The sequence below is a fragment of the Zonotrichia leucophrys genome, chromosome 7 (genome assembly GCF_028769735.1).
Source record: "Zonotrichia leucophrys gambelii isolate GWCS_2022_RI chromosome 7, RI_Zleu_2.0, whole genome shotgun sequence".
Taxonomy (NCBI): Eukaryota; Metazoa; Chordata; class Aves; order Passeriformes; family Passerellidae; genus Zonotrichia; species Zonotrichia leucophrys.
Window position 1 is genome coordinate 12,314,981 of NC_088177.1, and position 26,511 is coordinate 12,341,491.

At 44.6% G+C, this 26,511-nt stretch overlaps 1 protein-coding gene across 12 annotated transcripts in view; it reads right to left on the reverse strand.

Annotated features, from left to right (window-relative positions):
• Nucleotides 1–26,511, reverse strand: part of UNC80 (unc-80 homolog, NALCN channel complex subunit) — a 122,682-nt gene that overhangs the window by 17,662 nt on the left and 78,509 nt on the right. For all 12 annotated transcript variants that reach the window (XM_064718786.1, XM_064718785.1, XM_064718790.1 and 9 more), the window contains 16 exons: nucleotides 26,269–26,370; nucleotides 24,333–24,513; nucleotides 22,756–23,024; nucleotides 20,554–20,688; nucleotides 19,400–19,538; nucleotides 17,700–17,796; nucleotides 16,991–17,161; nucleotides 16,702–16,794; nucleotides 14,628–14,663; nucleotides 14,098–14,316; nucleotides 10,481–10,681; nucleotides 7,830–7,953; nucleotides 5,055–5,180; nucleotides 3,110–3,233; nucleotides 2,174–2,380; nucleotides 912–1,096 (listed from right to left, as the gene is read on the reverse strand). In XM_064718786.1, the coding sequence (XP_064574856.1) occupies nucleotides 912–1,096; nucleotides 2,174–2,380; nucleotides 3,110–3,233; nucleotides 5,055–5,180; nucleotides 7,830–7,953; nucleotides 10,481–10,681; nucleotides 14,098–14,316; nucleotides 14,628–14,663; nucleotides 16,702–16,794; nucleotides 16,991–17,161; nucleotides 17,700–17,796; nucleotides 19,400–19,538; nucleotides 20,554–20,688; nucleotides 22,756–23,024; nucleotides 24,333–24,513; nucleotides 26,269–26,370 (2,409 nt within the window). The remainder of the gene's footprint in view (nucleotides 1–911; nucleotides 1,097–2,173; nucleotides 2,381–3,109; nucleotides 3,234–5,054; nucleotides 5,181–7,829; nucleotides 7,954–10,480; nucleotides 10,682–14,097; nucleotides 14,317–14,627; nucleotides 14,664–16,701; nucleotides 16,795–16,990; nucleotides 17,162–17,699; nucleotides 17,797–19,399; nucleotides 19,539–20,553; nucleotides 20,689–22,755; nucleotides 23,025–24,332; nucleotides 24,514–26,268; nucleotides 26,371–26,511) is intronic.

Below are 26,511 nucleotides of genomic sequence, written 5' to 3' on the forward strand. Positions count from 1 at the left end.
GCTAGTCTACCTGGTACCTGGCAAGGAGCTGTGATTAACTCAAACCCAGATGCCTTGTCACAGACATGTTTTAAGAAAAATTCTTTCCTTAGGATTTTTTCTCCTGAGAAGCTGAGAGGCCTCAGGAACAAAATGTAAACATTGATTATCTGCTGCTGTGGAATGCAACAGGTAGATCTGTGATTGGTCTCATGTGGTTGTTTTTAATTAATGGCCAATCACAGTCCAGCTGTTTCTCTCTGTAGTCAGACACAGGATTTTGTTATCATTCTTCTGCTTTCCTTGCTAGCCTTCTGATGAAATCCTTTATTCTATTCTTTTAGTAGAGTTTTAATACAATATGTATAATAATAAATCAGCCTTCTGAAACATGGAGTCAACATTCTCATCTCTTCCCTGGTCCTGGGACCCCTGTGAACATCTCCACAATGCCTTAGACTAGCAGCTGCCTGTTCACCCACTAAAGTCCTGTCAGAACCTTCATCCAAGAGATGGAAAGGGGAGTGGTCCTTCCTGGCTGTTAGCTGTATTGCCCAGCTCTGTGCAGAAGAGAGATTACTACAAGATTTCTGCCAACACCCTCCCAGGTTCAGCACATCCACACTCCTTCCAAGGGCTCTGAATATCTTCATTGTAGAATTAAGCCCACATGCAGTTCCCCCTCCAGAGGAACTAAGACTAGCTGTACTCCATGGATCAGAGCTCCTGGATGACTGGCATGCTCTGTAGTTTTGGCTAGGAAAAAGCTCTGTGATTTCATTTCAAAGGGTTCTTAGGCCTACTGACTTCTGAAAGGCCACTCACTCACTGCATGGAGCTCTTCCAGCAGTGCTGTTCCTGTGCTCTCAGCTGGGCAATGAGGGCTAGCTTGCCTTCAGGCAGTGACACACCAGGAGCCAAAGCAGTGTTACCTTGCACTGGATGAAGGGCCGGAGGAGCACAAAGATAGGGATCCGTGTCCGCACGATGAAGTCGAGGAAATCCCACAGGGCCAGCCCTCCCACCTTGCGCAGCGCCATCTCTTTCACTTGCAGGCTCAGCCAGTACCACTGGCTGTCCAGCTGGCGTTCAAAGCAAACAAGGATCACCTTCAGGGCTACAGGGGAACACACACCAGCAAAGGGCAGTCAGACATGTCCCCAGTGTCCCTCACGGGCATTGGGGGCAGGACAGGGGGGCCACAGGGAGCACGAACCCACACGGGCATGCTTTGCCTGCACACCTCAGAGTCACAGCTGGCTTCTCCATCACTCTCCAAACATGGCAGGGAAGGAGCAAGCAGCCTTCCAGTAGTAAGGGCCTCAGGATCAGGACTGGCAGTCCCATTCAAGAGAAATTTTTCTACTTCATACTTAACTTCCTCTGTTAAGTATGCTCTTTCTTGCTCTGCTGTTCCCTCTCCCTTCCCTGCAGTTACTTTGTCTTTTCAGAATCAGATATTTTGAAAACAGCTCAGAGGAGGAATACAGCCCTGGCTGATCAGACAACTTCAAAAACCTTGACCAAGCATAGCCACACAACAGTGAGCACAATAATCTGCAGATAATTTATAGGGTGATGACAAGAACCTTTCTAGCAGGGCAGCTGCATGAGTCATGGCCACACTGCAATTTAAATACAAATATGGTCCAGTAAACCAAGGGCAGTAATTCACAAGAGCAAGAGCATGGCATTACAAATGGGGATGAACAGCAACCAAGTTCAAAACAATGCTCTGCATTAAAGTGAGCAGTGATTAACACTTGGCTCACAGGAGAAACAAGGAATCTCCCTCTTTCCATGCTCCCCTGGTCTGGTAAAAACAGCAAGGCCTGCAAATTGTTGAAAGGAAGTTGAGTACTCCATTTTTCTTAATGGGATGGCCAGGACTTCTCAGCCATTACACATCTGTATCATGGCTTGTTTTGGTAGGGGACAAAATCAGGGGTGAACTGCCAATTTTTCATCAGATTTACTCCATTCCTCAGATACGGGTTAACAAGGAGCCAAGTATAAATCTTCAGATAAATGCCCTCACAAAATCAGAAACAGAGAAGCTGTTTAGACTAAACTGTCCCTGTCTAGGCCTGACTGCCCTCAGTGATGCTGCATCTCCAGTTTAATTCCTTTTTGGTGCTCTCTGCAGCCTTGAGCACTCTGTCCCTTGCCAGTGGTGACAGGAGCCCTGACTCACCCAGGTAGGCAGCCTGGCTGGTGGATTCCGCCAGCCCCTCCCGGCGCAGGTCCTTGCCCGCGTCCCCGGGGGTGGAGCAGTGGGCGGGGGAGCTCTCCAGCATGAAATTCTTGCTGCGGGAAGTGCTGATGATGCGAGGAGGCAGGAGGATATTGATAACGGTCTGGAGCAGCAGCAGGACCTCAGGCTGCTCCAGCCAGGGGCTGTCTGAGATGCAGCGGGAGGGGAAAGAGAGAGAAAGGTCAGGCTGCATGCCATCATAGACACCCAAAAGATCCAGACCCTGTTCAGCTCCAAAATGGGGTGCATCTCAAATGTCCCCTAAGCCAAAACTCCGTCCCCCACACCTTGTTATGCTGCTTCTCCTCCTGCAAGCAAAGGCAAAGTTTATTTTGGCACCAACACAAACACACACAAACACAGAGCTGCACAGCACAAAGAAATATCCCGTTCAGTGGTCCCACTTCCTTCTGGCATGCCCCTCTCCCTTTACTCCTTGCTTTCATTTAGGGATTTACCAGTGAACACCCTCTAGAGCAGAAAGCAAGGAGCAGGACTTGTGCAAGACAAGTGGCATGGATTGGGCAAACTGTGATCCACGGGAGCACACAATTTCTGTGACCTTTGCTCCCCTCTGTGACTTCTGCTACAACAGATTTGTCTCGCCCTGCACTCCAGTTTCAGAAGCAGAGCACATCTGTGTGAGACCTGACACAAGAACCAAGGCACAGCTGAAATAAAGAGAAGAAATAATAACTAATCCCAGTGGGGCTCTTTTCAGTCTCAGACCCAGAGGGCACTTAGCTGACATACTGCCAGTGACAGAAAACCAAATTAAAAAATAAAAATTAAAATAAAATACAGAGAGCAGGGAAAGTGCAAACATCAGTTGTCAGAAAAGGGGGACAAAAATTCTTTTTGTTAAATTAGTCAGACCTTTGCTTCCAGATCCTACTGTGAGCACAAATGGAATCAGTAGGTTTAAAAGCATTCCTTCCCTTCTTTCCTGATTGGTGAATGGGGAGACGACATGGCTTAGGGGGAAATCTTCTTTCAAAGCCTGTGCAGTAATAATAAAAAAGGATTAAACCATTTCATCAGCAGATCACACACACAAGTCACTGCAGGGAGTGATGATCCCTGTTCACACAGCACCACACCAGCCTGGGTAACCTGATTGAATGAGATGCCCTCAGACCACTCAGTCAGGAGTGAAGTGAATTCACAGGGTAGCACAGGGATCACCTGCTCGTGTCACAGCCAAACATCAGCAGCCTGCACTCCTAACTCCCAGTCCTCACTAACAGAATCACATGTATCCCACAGGAGTCAGCTGAGTGCCAGTCCTGAGCTCTGCTCTGCTCTGAGTGGTACCAGGATTTGACACAGAGAATAAAAAAGGAACAGAGGAAACTGCACAAATGACATTATCTAAATATTCTCCTGTCCGAACATGGAGGCTATTCCCAAAACATATTTTCATTCTGCCTCACTTTGTGCTGCCCTGTCATCCTCCCTGAGACAAAGAATGAACTCCTGAAAAATAAACAAAATGCATGTTTACTTCTTGACACACAGTCAAGCTTAGATTGAAAGGTCTTTCACCTTCTTTCAGAGGAGGGAACTCAGATGGCTGTCACTAGAACCTTTGCTCATTTACAACATCCCATTTGCTGCAGACTTAGCTGTGAAATGCAACTCAACCTTGCACACCTGGGCTGAGAAATTCTAGGAGATGTTTTCTGATGGGGTGTGAAGTACTTCTGCTTTGTATTCTGCTGGAATACAACTGGGAATTATGACTCGTGTTTTTCCTGACCCTTTCAATTTTCATTACATTTAAGCCCACAAATGATTGAACAGGGGAAAAAAGCATAATAAATGTTCCCCATAATTTAAAAAGATATTAATTTGGTATCTATTTTGGGGTTTTAGTAGATAATATTTCACAGCAGGTGAAAGTAGCCTTTTGTTTTAATTTGTTTTGATTAAAGAACCATTACCTCAGAGCTGGAAGAAATCTGTTCTCCTTCTGTGTCAGTTTGTACCAAAAAGTCCTTTTGTACCTCATGCTCTGAGGGACAGCTTTGTGTGTTGGTCCCTGTAAGCCTTCCTCCCCAAGCCACCCTGCTGCTCAGAAATACCTGCCTAAGTATTCAACTGGATGTACCAATGCACATTTTAAAATGCAAGCTGGAGCTAGATAAGGAAATTTGTCACTTCTTTGGTCACCATTCAGACTAATTTCATGCCAGTGGGGAAGGAAAGGGACACTGAGGCAGAAAGACTCTGTAAAAAGTTATAGTGCTGTTACAAGAAAGGAACAGTGGTGAAATTCTCCAAAAAGCCTAGAACTTTTTTCTTTAATTCTGGCAACAAGGATACCATTGTGTCAGCAGCTGAAAAGCCAAGTTGCCCTGCTTTTTGTGCTGGCACACTGTGTGACCAGCTCAGCTAAGAGCAGAAGAGCTCAAACCCTGCTCTCAGTTACACACATGGTCCCACAGGAAGACAGGAAGGGATGTGACCCAAGCCAGGGCCCATCCTCCTGTGGCAGAAGGATTCTAACTCCTTAGATCCTGCAGAGAATCCTGACCTGCTTGTCAGAGCCTTACACAGCATCCATCAGCCAAACTCCCTGGATTTCAATGGCAGAGTTAAGCTGATGGATGCTTGCTGTGGGCTTGGCCCCAACAGATGAACTCTGAGCTCAGTTCAAGCCTTCAGAAAGAAGGGAGAATTTACATGTCGCTTCTCATTAATTTCTGGTGCACGTTCCACAGTTTTTGCCCAGCTTTTGCAGAAAGCAAACAGAGCACTGATGAGTTGGTGCCTCAACCAGAAGCTCTAGAGGCCTGGCCGTGGGCCAGGGCAGACACACCTGTATCTGCAATGCTACAAGCCGGACAACAGCTGTGCTGAAGGGCAGAGGTGGCGAGAGATAAGGGCTGAGATGAAGAAGGGGTAATCCGTCAGCCACACTGGAGGGTCCTACCACTCCCATCACCTGCAATACAAACAGAGCACATCACCACAGCTGCCTGCTTACAGTTTCACCCATGCCATATCCTCCAACGGCAGTGAAATGGAGGTGCTTTCATTGAGCACTGAGCTGGGGTGGATCTAGCAGGACCAGCCCCCCCAGTGGTCCTGGCAGGAGCTGGGGCCAGTGAGGGGACGGTGTTCTAGCAGGGAAAGGGAGGAGGGAAGAGGGGAACCAGCATGGATGGGAGGAGTGCACAGGGAACCCGGTACATTTGTAAATGTACCCAGTACCAGCCCTGAATGACCAGCACTGGACTGGTGGAACAGCTAGAGTTGGAGGATATGTCATTTGACAACTGTAACAAATAAAAATCTGTCATCAAAGCAAAAAGTCTGCATTGAAAGTGGACATCTTTTCCCTTCCCTTGCTTGAAAAACAATGTCCTAAGTCTGACCGAAGCCAGGTTTTGTACAATGTTCAGATTCCTCTCAAGCACAGCCTGTTTGGGGGAACTCTGAGCATGATTCCTCTCAGCTGACTGTCTGAAGCAGAGTCACCTGCATGTGACCTGGTTGTCTGGAGCTCCCTGAATAATCACCACAGGGAAACAGCACTTCTGGGGGAGAGTTATTTGTACTGCTCGTGATGTGTCCCTCAGGAGCAATTAAATCACAGGCCTGCATATGCCTGTTTCTCACCATGACCAGACACATCCAGATGACAGGAACAGGGAGAAGGTACCTGGCCACACCTAAGCTCATGGGAGATGAAAGCATGCCTCTTTTCCAAATTCAGCCTGGGGAAAAAGGCAGTAACCAGTTTTTTGCCAGAAAACCAAAGGACAATTTAGAAGGGAAAGAGTCAGAGCTCCTTCTTTACATCACTATGGATTATCATTGAGATATTTCCCCACTTTTCTGGCTGATTGATTTTTGGGCTTTGGGGTCTATACATGATATACACCATGCAGTCAGTGCTCCCACAGCTCCCAGTGCAATAAGGTAAAACACTTGTAGCAGTAAGTACGATGTGTTCCTGGTAGCTCTCCCTGCTGTTCCCAGCCAGCAGAACATAAGCACAATGACTGCACTTCAGCACTACAGAGCTTTCTGCTATTTTTACAGCACTGGCTAATTCTTACTGTGGGATCCTTGGAGAGCTCACTGGGGTGATTCAATCTGCCATGCCTGCTTGACAAACTGCAAGGCCATTCCAAACTCCTGCTTGAGCTGGCTGTGTAGCAAACTCCCCATGTAACAGCTCTTAAGTAATCTGAGGGCCCAGGTTTGCATTATGGGCTCTGACAGGTTGGAGCTTCCCTGCCCTTGCAGCAATGAGTGCTGAATTGACTTGCAGGACAGGAACCTGGCAAAACCTGACATTGCATTTTAGCTAGTGATCATTGTCTTTAAAGGCCCTCAGAGCACTGGTGAATCCTGAAATGTTTTTGGTAAGCTGCAAGATAAGGTTATAACATTTGTGCTCTAAGGAGAAAATGGTATAAACCCCAATAACAGTAAAATTTTAGTGCAGCCTTTCCCCCTTAATTTGTATTTTTGCACATGAAATGAAAGCATGCTTCAGTGGCTGGATTACATGGATATCCAAGTAGGGGCTTGTCCCCAGTGCAACAGCTGCAGAAACACTGCAGTCTACCACTGAGTGACAAGGCAAACTCTGCCCATATCACTTGTCTGTTGCAACACTCTTAGGTGTCACTGCCATATTTTCTGAAAAATCCCTTCACCAGGATTCTCCTGGAAAGTTGAGAAGCCTCGGAGAAAAATGTAAATAACAACTATCTGATTCACTTCTCCTGTGTTTGGCTGCTTTGGAATGTGGCCTGGACATTGTTTACCAACAGGTGCATGTTTGATTGGTTTCATGTGAATTGTTTTTACTTAATGACCAATCACCATCAGCTGTGTCAGACGCCAAGGAGTCAATCACGAGTTTTTATTATTCATTCTTGCTAAGCCTTCTGTCTGTATCCTTTCTCTTTCTTTAGTATAGTTTTAGTACAATAGAATAGAATATAATTAATATAATAATAAATCAGCCTTCTGAGAACATGGAGTCACATTCCTCATCTCTTATCTGATCCTGGAAACCTCACAAACACCACACTTAGGGGCATAAACTTCACCAAGAGAGGGATCTGAACATTGTACAGTGCAAACCTGTACCAGATCAAGCCAGGGACATTACAAACAGTGGAGTCAATTCACCTTGCAAACCCTTCTGACTATGCAGCACCCGCTGGCCTCTGGCAGAGCCACCAGGGCTCTCCCACTGGGGACGGTAGGTATCCCCAGTGCCCCCTCTCCCCATCTACCAGGTGTGTGCAATGTCCACCACCCCACTCTCCAACTTGCAGCCCTCAGCTCTCAGCTCAGTCTGGCAAAGGCCGATCTTCAAAGTGGTGCGTGGGAAGGGATGGAAGAGAAATCGCTCGACCGCTGCTGCCGGTCACGGTATCTCCCCATGCACCACTTCAAAAATGAACCTTCCTGTCTCTGGTGTCACCTGCAGAGTCCCCTCGTGAGGGGTAAAGGGGACAGGCAAAATGACAGGAATGGGAATAAACTGTCATCTTCAGTCCAGAGAAACCAACAGCTGGGGGAAGGAAGGTTTAGCAAAGGTTCATGGGGTTGCCGCTCGGCTACTCACCAGATTGACACAGACATTGATCAGAGACCTAAGGTGAGGCAGGAAGGATATGATAGGCTGCCTCTGAAGTGTCAAACAAACCCCTTCAATCAAACTGCTGGCAGGCTCCCACTCAACCTGGCGCCTGCAATACAACAGTAGGTGCCATTAGCCGCGGGCTCCTGCCCCCCACCAGACGCCCAGACACGGTGACCGACACACAGTGACAGACGTGTCACACAGCCACGATGGGTGTCCGGGAGCAGCACGGAGTGCCCGCAGGGAGAGCGCTGGTCCGGAGGGACAGAGCACAGAGCAGAGACGAGAGACGCGGCACAGCGGGCTGGGGCTGCCCACACACACCCCTCCCCTCATGGCGGGAGCTGCTCTCGCTCCCTGGTGCTTCCCTGCCACGGAGGAGGGACGCCACACAGTGCTGTGCCTGTGTGGGGAAAGGCACAGAGTAGAGACAAAAGACGCGGCACAGCGGGCTGGGGCTGCCCTCACACACCCCTCCCCTCATGGCGGGAGCTGCAGTTCACTCCCTGATGCTTCCCTGCCAGTGAGGGAGGCCACACAGCGGCCTCAGGTGTGCCTGTGTGGGGAATGGCACAGAGGCACAGAGCAGAGACAAAAGACGCGGCACAGCGCGCTGGGGCTGCCCTCACACACCGCTCCCCTGACGGCAGGAGCTCAGCTCACTCCCTGGTGCTTCCCTGCCGCTGAAGAGGGACGCCGTACAGTGCTGTGCCTGTGTGGGGAAAGGCCTGCTGTGCCGACACCATGCACTCCATCTCGTGTGCCTCCTGGATGTTCCCGCTGTCAGGAACAAACCTCACCACCCTGAGTGCCTCTGTGGGATCCTCTGCAGCTCCTATGGCTGCTCCTCAGTGTCACTCCCAGACACGCTGCACTAAATGTAAACTGGCCCAGCTGTATCATCTTCATCTCCACATCCTGCAGCACAGGGGGTGAATCTTTCATTCCAGGACCCTTCTTTCCAGGATGCTTTCTGCCCTGACACTTGGCTTTCCTCCCCAAAACAAAATTTAGGGATTATGCCAGATGCTGAAAGGATTTCCCTTCTTAATCATAAGCATAGGTAATATCAAAGTGGTTCACCCCCTTCATCTCAGGGTCTGACTCTCTGCTGGCATTGTAGTTCACAAGTCAGCAGCTACTGCATTTACTGGACAGAAATACAAAAGGCTGGCACAGCTTGCCAGCTCAAGCCTTAAACAACACCCCAGTCAAGCTCTTCAGGTGACTTCTCAGAGCCACATGGGGAATCAAGTGTTCTCTATGCAAACTCTTCTCCAGACCAAAATAAATCTCACCTTTGGGCATCCACTGTCACTAAATCCCCAGAACAGAGGTTTGTTCTGGTTCTTACACATCCACCAATTACAGCAGACACTGGGTTTGGAGTGGGATGCCCACAGGAGGCAGTGTGTAAGATTCTGATCCCTGAGTACCCCAAGGGATGGCTCCTGGGCTCCTGCACCCAGACCCATCCCAAAGAGACTTCTTGACTCAATGATGCTCAAATCTAGTTGCTGCATTTGGTCCAGTGGCTTTGCTGTCCTTTTGTGGACAAAAGGGTAATTTAAGCCAAGCAGAGGTACAGGCATAGAGAGAGAGAATATGAAAGGAATTTTAATTTATGGATGTCCATTCAGCTAACATGAGGAAGAAAGATCTTCAGGAACAGAAAGCCTTACCTGCCTTTGAGGCAGTAGAAAGTATGACCGGGGAAAGAAGGAATGAATGAGAAACAGGCAAGACATGGCAAAGACTCAAACCAACAGGACAGAGAAGCACCAAAATTTCTGCCTCTGAATTCCCTAGAAGGGTGGAGTTTCTTGAAGCAGGTTAGCCAAAGAAAAGGATAGTGATGCCAGAAAGAAGATATCACCTCCCTATTATTGTTCCATCTTTTATTCCTACTGGGATATACTTCTGATGTTCTCTAACATGATTTGGCTTCTCAGCTGAGACTGCCAATGAAGTGCCATTCAAGCAGTTGAGGACATGTGCCCATGAGGGTGACCAAGACCAATGCCTCTTTTTACTCAGATCACTGGAAAATTCACAGTTCTGAGTGATTTTATACCATCCAGCACTGGATTTCTACCACTGCCTCCAATCAGGGATGCTCCACAGTCAGTATTTCTTGAAGTTTCCAAAGTCTGTATGTACCATAATGTCACTGTGTGATCTACCAGGCTTCCACTAGGCATGGACCTGAAGCAGCTGATGCAGTTCTTTGCCTTTTACTAGGGAGCAATCAGAATCTACAGCATAGCTCCTGACTATTTTTGTCTTTACAAGTATTGCCATGCTAGAAATACTCTTACTACAGTCTAACTTTAAAAAACTCACAGCAGAAGTTAATTAAAAGGGCAATAAGATGGAAAAAAATCTGAAGACTTCTTTTCAGGAAATAAAAATGACATTTCTGGAAGTTCTCTCTTTAGCTCTTAATAACCACTCTGCTACCAGAAGACACCACAAAAACATCAACATGAACACACTTACAGAGATAAAAACACCTGTAATTCTCTGGTATGTGGTAAAGGCTCACTGCAACGCGACAGCAGATGACGTACCCACACTTCAAGGCTTGCAACATCAGAAACGGACCCCAGAGGGTTTCCGGACCACCTGCTCACCTCAGCGTAGGCATCTTGTGAATTTTATTGAACATACGATCCAATCTCTTTAGGATGAGGATCAGGGCAGGTCTCACCGCCTCGGCTGTCCAGTCGGTGATGGGCAGCATCTCCATGATGTAGCGCCGGAGCCCGCGGCTCTCCATGGTCTGCGTGTCGTAAGGAGCCAGCTTCAGCAGGGAGTGGGCGATTTCTGCCAGCCTGAAAACACGGGCATTGGGAGAAAAGTAAATACAACCTGCATTTTCTGTGCCCATTCTTTTGCCTCTTTCCTGCCAAAGTCAGGATTCCATAGTTAGATAGTATTTCTCGTTGGGACTCAGATATATATCAGTTCTTATCTATGTTACAGCCTCACAAACTGTGAGTCCTACAGAACTTCTCTTTAACAAATTAAAAATGGAGCCACATCTCCTTCTCTACAAGGCCTTTTAAGGATAAACCGTCTAATTAAGAAATGACACCTAAATTATTTTTACTTTTAACCCAGTAATCAACCACCCATGCCCGCAATGCTGATTTTTTTTATCCAGTTACACAATACCACCCACATCCAGAAAAAAGAAGGTGAAGAAGAACCAGCCTCTATAGGAATGTGCCCCCTGTTGACAGAGTGACAAAACGATCCTTTGTCCCCTCAAAAAAGAAAGAAGCCCAGAAGTTTCTCTCCTGGATTAGGTGAAAAAGGCATCTCATAGGCCTGAAGAACTTCACCTCAAACTTAAGGATAGGAGCCAAAATTGGGCAGGAGACAAAAAGTCCCTCTGAGCAATTTACTAGAAAAAGAAGAGAACAAAGAAACTAATGGCTTTTGTGAGGTGTTTTACCAGGAGCAAGAACCTCTTGCACCTGGATCAGTTTTTCTCTGTAAGGAGTTTGTTATTTTGCCTTTTATGAAAACATTTTATTTCCAACACTGCAATAGAAGCCATCCTGCTGATTTTATGTCTCCAAAGGTAGCTAAGCTATCTTGGGTGAGAAATAAGACCTCCAAGAGCTCATGAGACCTAGCTCCAAGCTCCTATTACTAGCCTCCACCCTAAACCTCCATCTTGCTTTATATATATTACTGTATTCTAAAACCTTAAACTCATACAGTTTCCACCATGTGATGTTACACACTTCTATTCAAACTCCACACCCACAATCCCAGTTCTATAATTCAAATTTGGAAGCCTTCTCCACAGTCTCAGGTCAAATGCAGTGTTCTTTTGGGGGTCAGTGTCAGCACAGTAAGTTTAAAATTCTCAGCATCCAGGGTTCCAACATTTCTACACACGTGCCAATGAACTAACATATAAATATTCATGAGCCTACTGAAAAGAAAATGGTGCAAAAGTCAAATGTGCTGCTAATTAAACTCTTAGATCTGATACCACAGTTCTGGTCTGTTAAGACGGTTTTGCTGGAATCACTGTTTATATTTAAGAACTCATGAATGGTCTAAATATGACTTTTACATTGACATTAAATGCACCAAGGGAACATCAGGAATCACACATTTGGGTAGCTAAAACCAGAGTATCTGTGCTGGCAGTAAGACTACGACAATGCAAAATGTCTGTGAAACACAGACCTGACATCACCTGTTTGTCAGTTAATGAGTGATTTGGTTTTGTTCTGTGCTTGTTTTTCAGCATTACCACTACTTTAGGAAGTGTCACTGTGCGATTTTCAGGTGTTAAGTTTTAAAAATAAAGTGTCCATAGGTTTACACAACATGTCCTTTGTAGGACTGCTCCCTGCAGTTTTTGTTTCTCCTAACACCTCTACAGATTGTGTTGCTGTTACTTTTTCCACTATCCCAGATGGCATTGCCAACGGCATTTTTTTGTATTCACTGTGAAATATCATGGCAGCATTTGATTTACACTTGCAGTTTGACGAAAATCTACTGAAATACTTGGATGTTTGTGGTAAGCAAAGACCAGAAATAAACCATGAAACATTAACAGACTTTGTATTGGATGATTACAGTACAATCCTATCCATATTGTGGGGGCATTTTCTGAAATGCAGCCAACTAATGGAACATATTTTTATTCTCTTTATAATCTGCCTAGTAATATCAAGGGCAACAAGTTCCTCAGATTAACCAAAACTGGTAGAAAATTTGGTTTTATCCAGTATTTCTTTATTATTCCTTTTTTTAAACTGCTTTGTCCTACTATTAAGTAGGTCTGCTTTCTTAAGTGCTGTGAAATTTAAATTATCACATAATTAAGCTTCTTGCCTGCAATACAATACCAGTTCCATGCAATGATATATAAAAACTTCCTTATGCATTATAAAGTGTGAGATCCATTTCATTCAACTTGAAACATCAATCTCATTTCATCTGCTAGCTCCTTCCTAGCAGAAAGAAGCAACCTGGGAAATTTTTATCTTCCTGAAATACTGGGGCAAACAGTTGGATGTGCATCTTCCTTTTCACTGGGTGCGAAAAGATTTTTATGACTTTTGCATACTAAACATTTGACTTTTAAATGGCTAAAATTGGGTGAGATGAATCCTGTCTGAAGTGAATAGCATTTTATCCTGTTTTCTGAAGCCACTGAAATGGCACCTGCCAGCCTCCCAAGACCATGAGTGCCACATCACATTCTGATCAATCTGCTCTCCATGTAGAACTGTGTTTGTTCTACAGTGGTTAAATCCTGTCAGTCATGTCATTGATACTTATGAATTTATGTAAGGATCGAGATATGTTGCTTTTATTTAGAGATAATGATGATTAAGCATTTTAGGTCACCCTGACAAAGCAGCTATTTCTAGCACTTTCCAGGAGACTTAAAAGAATCAGAGCACAACTCATTATCTGCTGTAAATCAATGTCAGCTTTACTGCTGTAACCTCTGACCATGAGAGTCAGAGGTTTTCTCTCTTGAAAAGAGAGAAGCATTTGCCAGCTGCTAGTGTAAATGAAAAACTGACAAAATAATCAGATCTATTCCCTCTTGTCCCAGTTATTGCTTCCCAGCAGCAATTTATGTTATTTTGTGTTTACCATGAACAGCAAACTCAGAAACTCAGGCCCAAAGTGCCAGGAGGCCCTACCCCAAATGTCTTCCAGGTCAGCACCACGTGAAACCATTTGCAGTGAGCATCCAACCTGTGAGCTGGACTCAGTGCAGCACTTCAGGAAAAGACTTGTGCATCTGCTGCATCACATGCTGCAGTGCTAGGCCTGTAAATGCTCTCTGTCCCATCCTTCCTGGTATTTCAGGCACTTTGAAAATGGCTGTTGTGCCTTTCTTGCTTGTGAGCTGCTGTCTCTGGTGCAGAGTGCCACTGGAGAGGATAAATGTTGTATTCAAGCAGGTGGGCAGCTTCCCCAGCCCTTGCCCTGCACAGACAGATTTATCTTGTCCTCATACATCAGAGGGAGCTGTTTCAGGTGGGGGCCAGAATGAGACCAGAGGAAAGCTTAAGAAACCTTTTTTATACACGAGCAGCATCAGTACAATCTGAGGAACATCCAAAACAGCCTCTGCGTGTTTCAGACAAAAGCATGCACCTACACAACCAAAAAGTGATTCCATCTGTTATTATGAGAAAGAAAGAGCTAAAAGAAAGGAATGAAATGAACAAGTAAAAGCAGAATGCCTGTGGAATACCTCATGTGGGACTTCACATCCAGCAGCTCCAGAGAAGTCACTCGGGGCTCACCAGCCAGATTCTGCAAAACCTTCAGCCTGGGGCCGCAGTGCTTGTAGAACTCTGTGCAGATATTCAGCAACGACTCCCGGGGTCTCCTGAACTCCTCCCTGGCAATTCTTTCATCCAGCTCCTCTCGGGGAAGGCCCTGGCCCTCCTCCATTAGGTGAAGGTTCTCCCTGGAGGATACAAAGTAAGACACAGTATTTATTATATGCTGTGGATCATCAGGGACAGATTACAACAACCTCTTCATCTTCTTTTTGCAACAGATGCTTTCCTCTGCAATTGAAAGAAAGGGAGTTGCATCTGCAATTGAGAAACAAAAAAAGGGAAGTTATAATCTTCCAAGTCTTGCTAAAAATGTAAATATTTTCTATATCAACTATCTTTTGATACCTTTCCTGAAAAAAAGCTGCCTGTCACAGCAACCATATGTGGGAATGTTTCATCACACATCAGGGGAGACTGGGATAAAATTTTACTGTACCTGATAAAGTGTAGTTTGGCTCCCTGTTCTGGGTACCTGGGAAAACAGAAACAGTGAGGTTGCAAACAGCAACTTAGTAATGCCTAAACTTGCCTTTCTAGAAGAAAGTGACACTGTTCTAGCCCAGGGGTTTGTGCATCATGCTCAGGTGGTATCATGAATCACTAGAATAATGCCTATACTGATCACACTGAAATGCCTTTATCTCCCAACTTCCATCAAAAAACCATATTCCTAGAGTTACTTGTCTTATTCTGAAAGGAAAAATTCAGGTTAAAAACCACAGCTATCTTTCAAGTGATTTCTCTTACTGATTTTCACCTCAGTGCTCAATCTCTTTCACGAAACCAGAGCTCACCAAGTGAAAAGAATACCTCAGAGTAGTTTCAGTTTTTTGTTTTGTTTTGTTTTATTGTCATTTTCTCTCATTACTTCTTTTTGAGAAAGCATTAATAGACTCTGCACCACTTGGCTACCATGTCCAAGGCTTGAACAGCAATCATTCTAACATTGTGAGACTCCTGCTGTTGCTAGCAGATGTCTGTTGCAATGAAAACACAACAGAAGAACCAAGTGCAGGAAACCCAGAGCAGTGCAAAAATATTTTGGATCAGAAGCTGAACATCTGATAATGAGAAAAATCTGGAAATGTAAGTCAAGATGCCTGAGTCTCACTACACTGGGAATGTCTACATTGTCTGTCAGCAGATACATTTTAACTGCTCTCCAAAATCAGCAGATAGATAATAAAATACTATTTTCCATTACACCTTATTCTCCTTAGAGTGAGCAATCTTGCAAATGAAGTAAATGGCATACATATGGAAGTAAATGGCCCACTTCATACTTCAACGTGTCTGGTTTATCTGCTGGTTTGTCATGTCTGGAGTTTATCTGCTTCTCAGAGCAGGGATTGAAAGTCAAAGCCATGTTTTAACCATGACTGAATAGAACAGACTCATGCCAGGAGTTACCAACCAAGATGTGTACACATTTATAAACTGACATAATAGCCCTTGGATGATCCATGCAGAAATTGAGTTCTAAATCCCTTGAATAAAAAAAAGGGGGAAAAAAGATAGGTAATAACTTGGAAAACTCCAGAAAAACAGCTACTCTAGCTTTTGCTAGGCTACAATTCCCCTTCCAGCACAACCATTCAGATTTTTAGCACACTAATGCATAGCCTGGCCAGGAGAAAGCAGGGATGCCTGCTGCAAAAAAAACCAAAACTTGACAATCCCAAATGTTAGTGGGGAATTAAGCCATTCCTCTATGACCAAGTAAATTGTCAGGGGCCTTGTCTATTTTGCAGCAGGCTAACTGGAATGGCCACTATTGCCAAGGATCAAAATTACAGTTCACTGGTGCCATGTCCTTCTTTGCTTCCTTCTTCTGTGAGAAAGCTCTTTGGTGTTTTGTTTTGTTGGGGTTGGGGTTTTTTTAAGAAGGACAAGAATATTTCCAGGCATTACTTTGACTTCTGTCAAGCTCTCAGCTACCCCGCCTGTTCTATCTGTAATTGCAAAAAATCCCCAGACCAATGTGAAGGAAAGAGATCACAGGAATGCACAAGGAAATGGGAAAGGGAACAAAAGAAAACTAGAGGAGGTGCCAGTGTCTGAGAGCCTCAGCTGATGGGCAATTTGAGTTTGTACAGGCGTTTTGCCCCTTGGAACAAGGCCAGAAGGATCTGACCCTTCTGCTGGGCAAGCATGCTCTGCCCCCCGGTCACTCTGACACTGGACTCAGCAGGAAGCAAAGCAGAGAATGAGAGAGCTTCAGCAATATATTTCTAGAGGGCAGAAAGAGGAATTAATAATTTAGGATGTGTGCCCTCCATTTGATACTCTGGTCTTCTGTGGTTTTAAACTAAAAATCCTGGTCTTGGGTGTTTTGGTTATCATCAGAAATGCAGTCCTGGGGAATGTGCTCTTTGGATGTGACTGTTTTCTCCCACAGTACAGTACCCAGAGCACTCTCTCAAGCTGTCTGAGATATTACCTTACTAAGAAAATCAAACAGAACAAACAAAACTGTTTCCGAAAATGAAAACAAGAAAGAAAAGCCTTACCTGGTGTTCACACCTGCTGACATGGTGTGGTTTGCTGTTGTGGTCCCTTTATGGCCTTGGTCACATCGACTCATCTGTGGGGCTGTCATAGGCCTGGCAGGGAGAAGGTGAACAGCACACTGCACATTAAATCTAACAAACACAGAAATTCTGCTTTTCCTCTGAGAACTTGCACCAATTTTACCAATCTGAAAAACTCAAGCTAAGCTGTGTGTGGCCTCCTGGGCACTCCCTGTCCCTGCACAGACTCAGGCCCTGCAGGCTCAGCCCCTTGGCCCACGTGTGTTACCTGGTGAGAACTTCCACACTGTACAGGAGGGCCTGCAGAGAGGTGGCAAGGGCACCCATGGAAGCGATCTCCTCACGAGCTGCTGTCCCCGTGTCCACCTGAGAGGTCTGGCGCTTCAGCTTCTGCAAGTAACAGGGAACCAGGGCTTCCAGGACCATCAGCATCTGCAGGCTGGGAAAATAACAATATTGGCCTGGTTTATCTTGTCATTCCTCAACTCACATTAGGTAGAGGCTTAGGTTTCTATCTGAAGTCCCTAGATCTGTAATTAGGCAAGGATTTTATTGCTTCTCATTAGAAGTCATGAACCAAAGCAATTGGATTAGGAACTTCAGGGGGAAACTAGATGATGCATGAAACAATAATAACAATAATGATAATAATAACAACAATAACAACAACAATACTACTACTACTAAAAACCCCCTGGACTTTCAGGTATCTCCCAAATATGTCATCCATTTGCTAACAAGTATTTTCCCTTCCAAAGACTCTTTTCTTCCTAGATTCCCTCTTGCAAACTAACAGATGTACTTTGGAGCTGGTGTTACCCCTAGGAGGGGGTAACAGGCAGAGGCGTGGCCTCAGAGAAGCCCCACACTTGGAATTCTTTATCCTCTGCCTCAATTTGCCAGCCTTGCTTTCACATACCACAGGCAGCTTTTATGCCTTTTCTGAGTGTGCACAGATCAAGACAAGAGATTTTCACCTTCTGAACGACTCAGGAGCATAAGCCACCACTGTCACACACAGCTTGATGGCTTCACTGATGGAGAAGGTCAGATCTTCATTCCCATAGCAGAAGTCTGAGGGAGTAAAGCAATATGAGAGGATTATCACACAATCACACTAAGTATGAAAGGAGCTAACACATTTCCTTTGCCCCCTCTCCTCTTGCTTGCTTTTCATGTTAACAATGCCCAATAGGCTTTTGGACAGATAAAAATCTGTCTCTGTAAAAGGAGCAAATGCTGCACTCCTACCTGAACCCTACTGCCCAGGGACTCAGTGGGTGAAACAGCTCTGAGCAGGCCACCTGCTGCTGAGCAAAATGCCTGCAGAGTCCTGTTTCAAACATCACCCATCAAAAGCTAAGTCTGAAGCTCAGATATGGCAAGGACACATGTCAAATTAATGAAAATTTTTATGCTCCCTATGCTTTTTCTTAGATGTTCCAACCACACAAAAAGTGATGCTGATGCACCAGTGGTGGCAGAAGTTTTACTTCTTAAAAATCAAGTCCTTTTATACTCATAGCCACAGGGGTGCCAGGACAGAAGTGACTCTGTTTTGCTAGTGATTTCAGAAAAAGGTTTCAAAAGCATTTAAGTTATATACTACAAATATCACTTTGGGCATAATTAGTTTTGGGCACTAAGAAACTAGAAAGAATAATATTTCTACAAGAAAAATATTTGTAATAGAACTATAGTCCTGTTTTCAGAAATGACTTAGTTATGCAGGAGCCCAAGTCAAAGTTAAGGTCCTAAAACATGTAAATAATAATTCTCATCTTCATATGGAAGATACCAGACACACAACATACTCACCTACAGTCTCATCATCAACTCATACTTGAGAATTTTCAGAGATGTTTTTAATTGTTCTCCACAGAAACCTCAAAGATTTTATACAAATGTTTGGTAAAATCCACGAAGAGGAAGAAATATCTTCTGTTTCTGTACCACTTATTAAAACTTTCTGTATCATAAAATCCCACTTTATTACAAAGCTTTAACTCCAAGGCCAGACAGGCTTCACAGTGCATCAAGATAACCAGTATTTAAGAGAAGTGCAAATTTGGAAAACAAGTTGAAGATTCATATAAAAATCAGGAAAAATCACAAAGCAGCCAAATTCTTAAATGCAGCATTGCATGGATAACTATCAAGAGACAGAATGCCCTGGAAACACCATAGAGCCATATATATTCTGCTTTATGATAAATCAACAGCCTCCCCAGGAGCTCAGCACTGCTGGGTGTCTGAATTGTATCCATCATCCTCCACTAGTCACAGTCTGCCCACAGGAGAGGATGCTTCTGTTTCCTGTCCATGTGGAGCAGAGGATGACACTGATCTTATCAGCATAATACAGTTTATCAGGCATCTTCATTCTTCACTCACACACATGTTAAAATTCAAAATGCCAGAGGCTAGTCTCAGACTAGAAGGCTTTAAGCAGGAAAAGTAGCTTTGCAATAAAATTAATTAATAATTGTCGTCCTGCAGAAAATATCAAAAGAGTGATGGTGATAAAGTCAATCTTAAAAGCCCCATGAGGCACAGGAGACAGATAGGACATTCCTAAAGAAGAGAAGGGCTCTGAAGAAATCATGCTGCATCAAATGTCCGTTGAATCAATAAACAATGAACCAGAATTAGTGAATAAAGGGTGCTTTACTATTACCTAATGACTTGAGAGGCTTTTCTGCTTTCACCAGCTCTAAGATGTCCAAAATGTCTGGAGTCTCTCCCTCCAAAGACTGCAGCAGGTCAAACAGGCACTGAGCTGACACTCCTTTGCTGGTTCCATTGTTTGTAACATCCTGTTCCAACAAGAGACATTCGTGTCATCCCAGCAGGAATGTTTATCTGGAGGTGTGGACAACCTTTGGTTTTTACAAAGGGTCCACATGGAGTTCAGGAACTCATTGCTTTCAACCAGTGAGCCTTGCCTGACTCAACAGACTGATACAACTGCACACAGATCTTTGCTGCCATGTGAAGGACAAAGATAGGTGTGCTGACTTCAAATTAAGATCCCATTAACATGCCTAAAATGTTAGAACATCATTAATGAATATTTCAAAACACGACTAATCTAGTATTAGACTTCACATGTACTAAAAACTTGGTATTAAGCCTTTAGTTCCTATTGCTGGATTCTCAGAAGAGATTTGCATTTAAAGAGTCATAAGCCATTATAACTCTTCAAGTGTTATGGGTATATTTTCTGAAAAATAATTTTGTTAAGATTTTTTTCTTCTAAGAAGCTGAGAAGCCTCAGAAGAAAAGAAAAACAATAATGATCTGCTGCTGTAGAATGCAACAGGTGCATCTTTGATTGGTCCATGTGAGTTGTTTCTACTTAATGACCAATCACAAGTCCAGCTGTGTTGAGACTCTGGTCAGTCACAAGATCTTATTATCATTCCGTTCCTTTCTTTGCTAGCCTTCTGATGAAATCCTTTACTTCCGTTCTTTTAGTATAGTTTTAATCTATCATAAAATAATAAATCAGCCTTCTGAAACATGGAGTCAAGATTCTCATCTCTTCCCTTGTCCTGAGACCCCTGCAAACACCACTTCATTTAAATAGCCATATAAGTCCTTTCATAATACATTTATCCATAGAAATTTAAAGTGAGACCACATTTACTGGCCTGGACACCATCACTCTGCCATCTCAGCACCCTGCTCCATCAAGTGACGCACAGAAGCGTGCAGAAATAAATCTGGACCTGGTTCTGTGCATCACCAGGTGCTCTCTGCCTGTGACCTCTGATGGGGGTGACTGCACTCACAGGCTTCCCCCCAGACAGGAGGGTGGCTGTGACTCACAGGGAACTCCAGGAGAGGGGCCACGCTGGCAAAGAGCTGCAGGATGAAGGGCTTGCGGTGCAGGACATAGAACTGGCGGCACGCGAACTCGATGGCCTGGCGCAGCTGCGGGTTGCTCTCGTAGTCAGAGTACACCTGGGCACATGGAAAAGCACATGGAGCCTCTGCTCCAACTCTGCATCTCCTGAGCCCAGATTCAATCAATTACAGCACTGGCATTCCTGACAGGTTTGTCTAACACACTGTTAGGGGTGGAGACTGGACCACCCCTCCCTGGCAATGCATTTCCTGGTGTCTTAGGGTACAAGATGTGCCTGGGGCTGTGTGTTCCATTCCCATCTGTCAGAGGTGGGGCAGCTCTCTTCTGTTCATCGGGCAGTTTTCTTTATCTCTTCCACAACCAAACTTCCCTCCACGAGATCTCTCTCTTCTATCAGCCATGCAGGGCTAGTGAGTGTCCCTGCATGGCTGATAAAATTCCATCATCCCATTGGGAGATGCTCTGCCCAGGGGAGGAGCCAAGCATTCCTACCTGGATACAATCTGAGGTTTGGAACAGCACAGCAGCCTTTGCCCACTGCATTTCCAGAGGAGCAGCTTTGTGCTCCCCTGCATTCCCAGAGGAGCAGCTTTCTCCTCCCCTGCATTCCCAGAGGGAGCCCAGGCCCATCTCCAGCACCCCTGGAGCTGCAGAGGAAAACTCCCCCCTTGTGCAGGGTCCCTGCTCCAGCAGAACCACAGCTGGCACTGCAGGAGGGCTGAGCCACCATGGCATGGGGCTGTGCCACCTCCCTGACACACAGGGGGGCAGCTCCTGTTCTGACTCTGGCAGTCTTGGTTTGTATTAACACATTTTTTACGTTATTTTTTTTCTTCCCTAAAGAAGAACTATTATTCCTACTCCCATATCTTTGCCTGAGAGCCCCTTTTCTTTGCAATTTCTTTTTTATCTCCTAGGAGTGGTATTTTAATAATTCAGCAGTTGACAATAATTGAGGGTGAGGATAGGAAAGAATTACAAACTAATTTCTCTCAATATGAAGTGATAATGAAGTGAGAATCATTTGCAGGACTGAGTGGTTACTGTTGACAACTTCAAATTATGTTTTTAGACTATTTTATTTCTCATGTCTTATTGTCTTATTTCTCATTAATAAACCCATGCACTGCTTAACTGGATCCAATTCATACTTACCTAATCATGGATATCTGACTTTCCAACTACTACACAGTTTGTTTAGATAGCCAAAGCAAATCACTGGGTCTAATAATTGTTCTCTGTTAACTAAGTGAAAATGAACATGTATAGGGACTCTTCTTTTCACTATCTGCATTATAATATTAAATCTCTACTTAGATACTGCCTTTGAGCCCTACAGAAATAATCCTTTTTATGTTTAAAAGAAATATTTTTTATATTTTATTTTCAGTAGCTGATTTTCAACAGGAAAAGAAAATCAGCTCATTTGATCGTCTCTAATTGAAGAGAAACTCCACCTCTGACACTTCCAATATTTGTCATCCCTCACAAGAAAAGACAACATGCAGTTTTTCATAAATGTTTTGAGTTATTTTCATACTTTAAAAATCAATATGATTTAGTTTCAATTAGCAAGTAGTAAATCCAGATAATTTAACTATTTCCCAAACTTCAGCCACCCCTGAAATAAAAACCATGGAGAAATGCCTAAGGGCCAAGAATAGCTCAGAAATTTCACATTTCTGTGTGGAAATACAGAGAAAGGAAAACAGACATTTATTTACTTAACACAATGGAGAACAGAACGTTTAGTAATTTACTCAAGTAGGAAACAGAAAGCTAATTTGGGCCATCCCATTGTTGCCTTCTTGGGGAATCTAAAAGCTCTCATGAGGACTCAGCAGATCGAAGTTTCCCTGTTGTCAATTCCATCATGGAATCACAGGATGGTTGTAAGGCACTTCAAAGCCCATCCAGTTCCATGGGCAGGGACACTTTCCACTATGCCAGGCTGCTCCAAGCCCTGTTCAAGCTGGCCTTGAACACTCACAGGGATGGGGCAACCACAGCTTCTCTGGGCAACCTTTGCCAGGCTCACAGGGAAGAACTCACGGGAAGTTCATCTCACGGCAAGAATTCCCCTGCCAAGGTGCGACCTGCAGCTGCTCCCTGTCAGCAGGACATGGCAGCACTCACTGGGATTGCCCCTGGGCATGGCTCACCTGCAGCATGCTGGGCAGCACCCACTGGTAGCCGCTGAGGGAGAAGAGGTGGTTGAAGTGCACGGCCGTGTTGATGACGGTGGCGGCGTACTGCCTGAGCAGGGCACTGTCCTCGGGGTGCAGGATCAGGGCACCGTTGAACACATTCAGGAACAGCATGATCTCATCCCCCCACGGGAACTCACTGGGCATGCCAAGGAACATCTCTTCCAGCAGCTTAATCCACAAGCTTTTCTGAAGGGTGTCTAGACCAAAGAGCTCTTTGCCGGCTGCAGGGGAGAAGAGCAACCAGCAGCAGTCAGCTCTGTCCACCACAGCCAGCCTCACCTCACTGCAAGAACCATCCCACAACCATCACCACAACCCCATGACCATCCTTCTGCCTTTTAAAAATTATTTCCCCCATCCTGTGTTTCTTTAAGTGCCCACAGGGCTTGAACAAACCTCGACTGAAAGCACCAATATGAAGACGAAGAATGATAAATATCGCACAGTTCATTAATCTGCTGGTTGGACACTCCTCTTAAAATGTGGAAGATTTGAGCTTGCATGTGCATCATTTGCCCCACACAGAGGCTGTGTAGATTTATGATCAGGTTTTATGTCCCAGGTGACTCACACAGTACAGGAAACTGATGCAGGGTTACAATAATGCTTCTGAAATCAAGTGCCTTTAGGGCTGGTACGGAACTTGCCAATGCTTACCACTGTGCAACAATGGCCTGTTTAACCTATTTAGTATCAGGCTGGAAAACCTGATTTACATCCAGAGCAAAGTTTCTGTGTGGACTGTTTCTTTATCCCTGCTGCAAAATTTGCTCAGTCTTCCTTGGATGTCCACTGCTTCCTCAAAGTAGATGGCAAAAAACTTTGAGAAATTCTTTTTAGGTAGTCTCATGCATAATTTTAATAGTCAATTAAAACTTATTCTCATTTGGGTCCAAAGCAAGTAGCCTTGTGTGGAGAATTCTAACACTGAAGCCCTTTCTGCTGCTGTGCTTACAAACCAGCAGCTCTGTATCCCAGCAAGAGGTTTCCCCAGCAAGAGATTCATCAGCTTCCAGAAAAGCTGCAAGCCTGTGTGTTTCTAAGGCAAATGAAGCACTCACTGTGGTGCCTTAAGGGCTGGAACAGAGGCTAGACAGAGTTCAGAGGAATAAAGAGGACATTTGTTGAAGAGCCTTCAAAGGCCACACCCTGGCAGTACCGGACCCACAGTCATGGCTCTGCCTGGATGGCTCCAAGATAGAAGCAAAAGAGAGCTTGGTCACGAGATCTCGCATTTTTATACATTTTGGTCCATTAGCATATTAGAGCTGCAGTCCATGAAGTCCCATCCTTCTTGTTTTTTCTCTTCAGTTCCATGTTGTTTATGCTCTTGGGCCTGAGATTTAGATCGGTTGTCCTTAAGAAGGAATTGTTTTGTCTCCCTACTCTGTGAAGAGAGCTCACTATCCCTTTATATGAAGGCCAGACCCACACACTAAAGCCATACAGAATCTGAAAAATACAAAAGCTAAACCCTGAGGCATCAACTGAACTCTGTGTGCCTTGTGCAGCCCTCCAGGGGCTCGTACCTCGGGGGTCACTGAAGAGCGAGAACTCGGCGTCGATGGCGCTGCGGGGGAAGGAGGGCAGGCGGAGCAGGTCCTCCTGCAGCATGGACACGTGGGACTGCTTGTGGGCTGGAGGGATCTTCTGCGTCAGCGAGATCAGGAACAGCACCCGCCCCACCTCCTCCAGCTTGCGGGTGAACACCTGGCAGGGAAACAGAGGCAAAGAGCTACGTCAACCCAATCCAAAAACATTTAAAATATCCGCACACTTCAGCAGGTTCATTTCTTGGACTTGCTCTTGACGAGGTTTCTGCTGTTGAGATGACTCTGAGGTGTTAGAAAGTCTTTTTTTCCCAGCCTTGAGATTGAATAAGACAGCATTCTTTGGCTCTCATTCTCAAGGTTGTTTATTTTTTTTTAATCTGTAACATTTTTTCCCTGACCTGCCAAGGTCTGTCTGGCAGGTCAGGTTGAGGCACACTGACCACCCTCAGTGGTCAGTGTGCTATCTTATTATACTAAAAACTACGTGTATTTGATTTACAATAATTTTAAATACTTATTACTTATGTTAGACAGTTTGTCTCTAAATTAATCTGGAAGTGCTACTATCACAGTAGAAGAGACTAAGAAGAAGTAGGAGGAAGGATAGGGCATGCCTAAATTCTTCTGTTTTGCTTCTTGAATCTTCATTCTAAAACTCCAAAATTCTACTTTTCTACTTTGTGATAAATTCACTATTATGTTAATCAAACTCTCGTGGTTTGTAACTTTTTGTACAAAGTTGGTAATTGTTTCTATGGGTTAAAATCAAAGGCACAGGTGGTTTTGATTCTGTGCTAAGGTTTTTGAGCTCTCTGTTATGGTTTCGAATCCTCCAGGGCAGCTAGAGGAATTTCTTGGGTTCTGACAGCTCTGATCCAAAGGATGCTGCACTCATAGCTCAGAGGATCACAGTGAAATTCACAGGGCTGGTGCTGCACCCTCTTACAAGAATTTGTGTGTCACTGTTCTCCAGCCCAGGTCTCCAAGGTGGATTGTGTTTGTAAAAATGGAATCTAACAACATTTTCAGTCTTCTGGAGGACCCCAAGTGGTTATGGAACAATTTCCAACTTTGCCATGGGTTTTTCTGTAGATTAATGTAAGCCCCAAGGTGGTCAGAGCTGGATGTTTTCCAGCAACATCTTGCATGACTACAGAGAGGCCAGCAAAGGTGTGATACAAGTTTTACCTTAGAAATATTTTGGGCTCTGAGTGCTCTAAATATAAAAATGTGGAAAGCAAAATAATGCCCTGACAAAAATGTGAAGCCCATTTAAGCATTTTTGAATCATGTAGAGTGTATTAAACTCATTTATTTGTGGGACACCTGCTAGAACCAGAGTAATTTCTGTCAGGGAAGCATCCAAGTTGATCCCAAGTAATTTCAGATTTTTATTGACTTTCTACTGACAGATGCAGCACATGAAAAATTGTCCTATTCTGTGCCTTACACATACGAGATGGCATTGACTTTCTTTTCCATTATTTTAGCTGCTAGTAGCTGTTAAGCAGCTTTACAGCTGCCTTTTATAACCACTCATGATGGTATTTTCCTACTCACAGTAAGAACACAGCTACAATAGCTGACTTTTGGCTACAAAAACACAACTGTTAATACTAAATGCATAATGTTTAAGCACATTCCTGCACATCCTTTTTTAAATTTTCTGCAAAATGATCCATTATAAGGAAACTGGCTGGACAGAGCTGGGGAGGGGGGAATTCACATCGCACTCTAATATTCCTTAATAATGTACAGAATATGTGGCCCCAAGGCAGGTTTCACCCAGACTGCTACTGCTATTTCACCTGACTTCTGCTTCTTTTGATCTGCATGCAGCATGAGGAAAAGCCTTTAAAAGGGGGAAAAAAAATATTTTCAGGGTTTGTTTCTGGTTAGAGGTATGAGTTACCTGTTTCTGAATGAGCTCTTGACCCTTTTCTGGATGCATCTGCACCAGGTTGAGCTGGGGAGAAACTGACCTCCGGAAAGGATAAATATCACGGACGTAGGTCTGCCAGGAAAGGGAAAAAAGTGTATTTTAAACAAATGTCATCACTATGGCATCACTCAACAGAATGGGAAAAAGGGCCCTTTAGCCCTTCCTGAAGGGCAGGGGCTTTCAGACAGTGTCAGGCATCATGACAGAGCACAA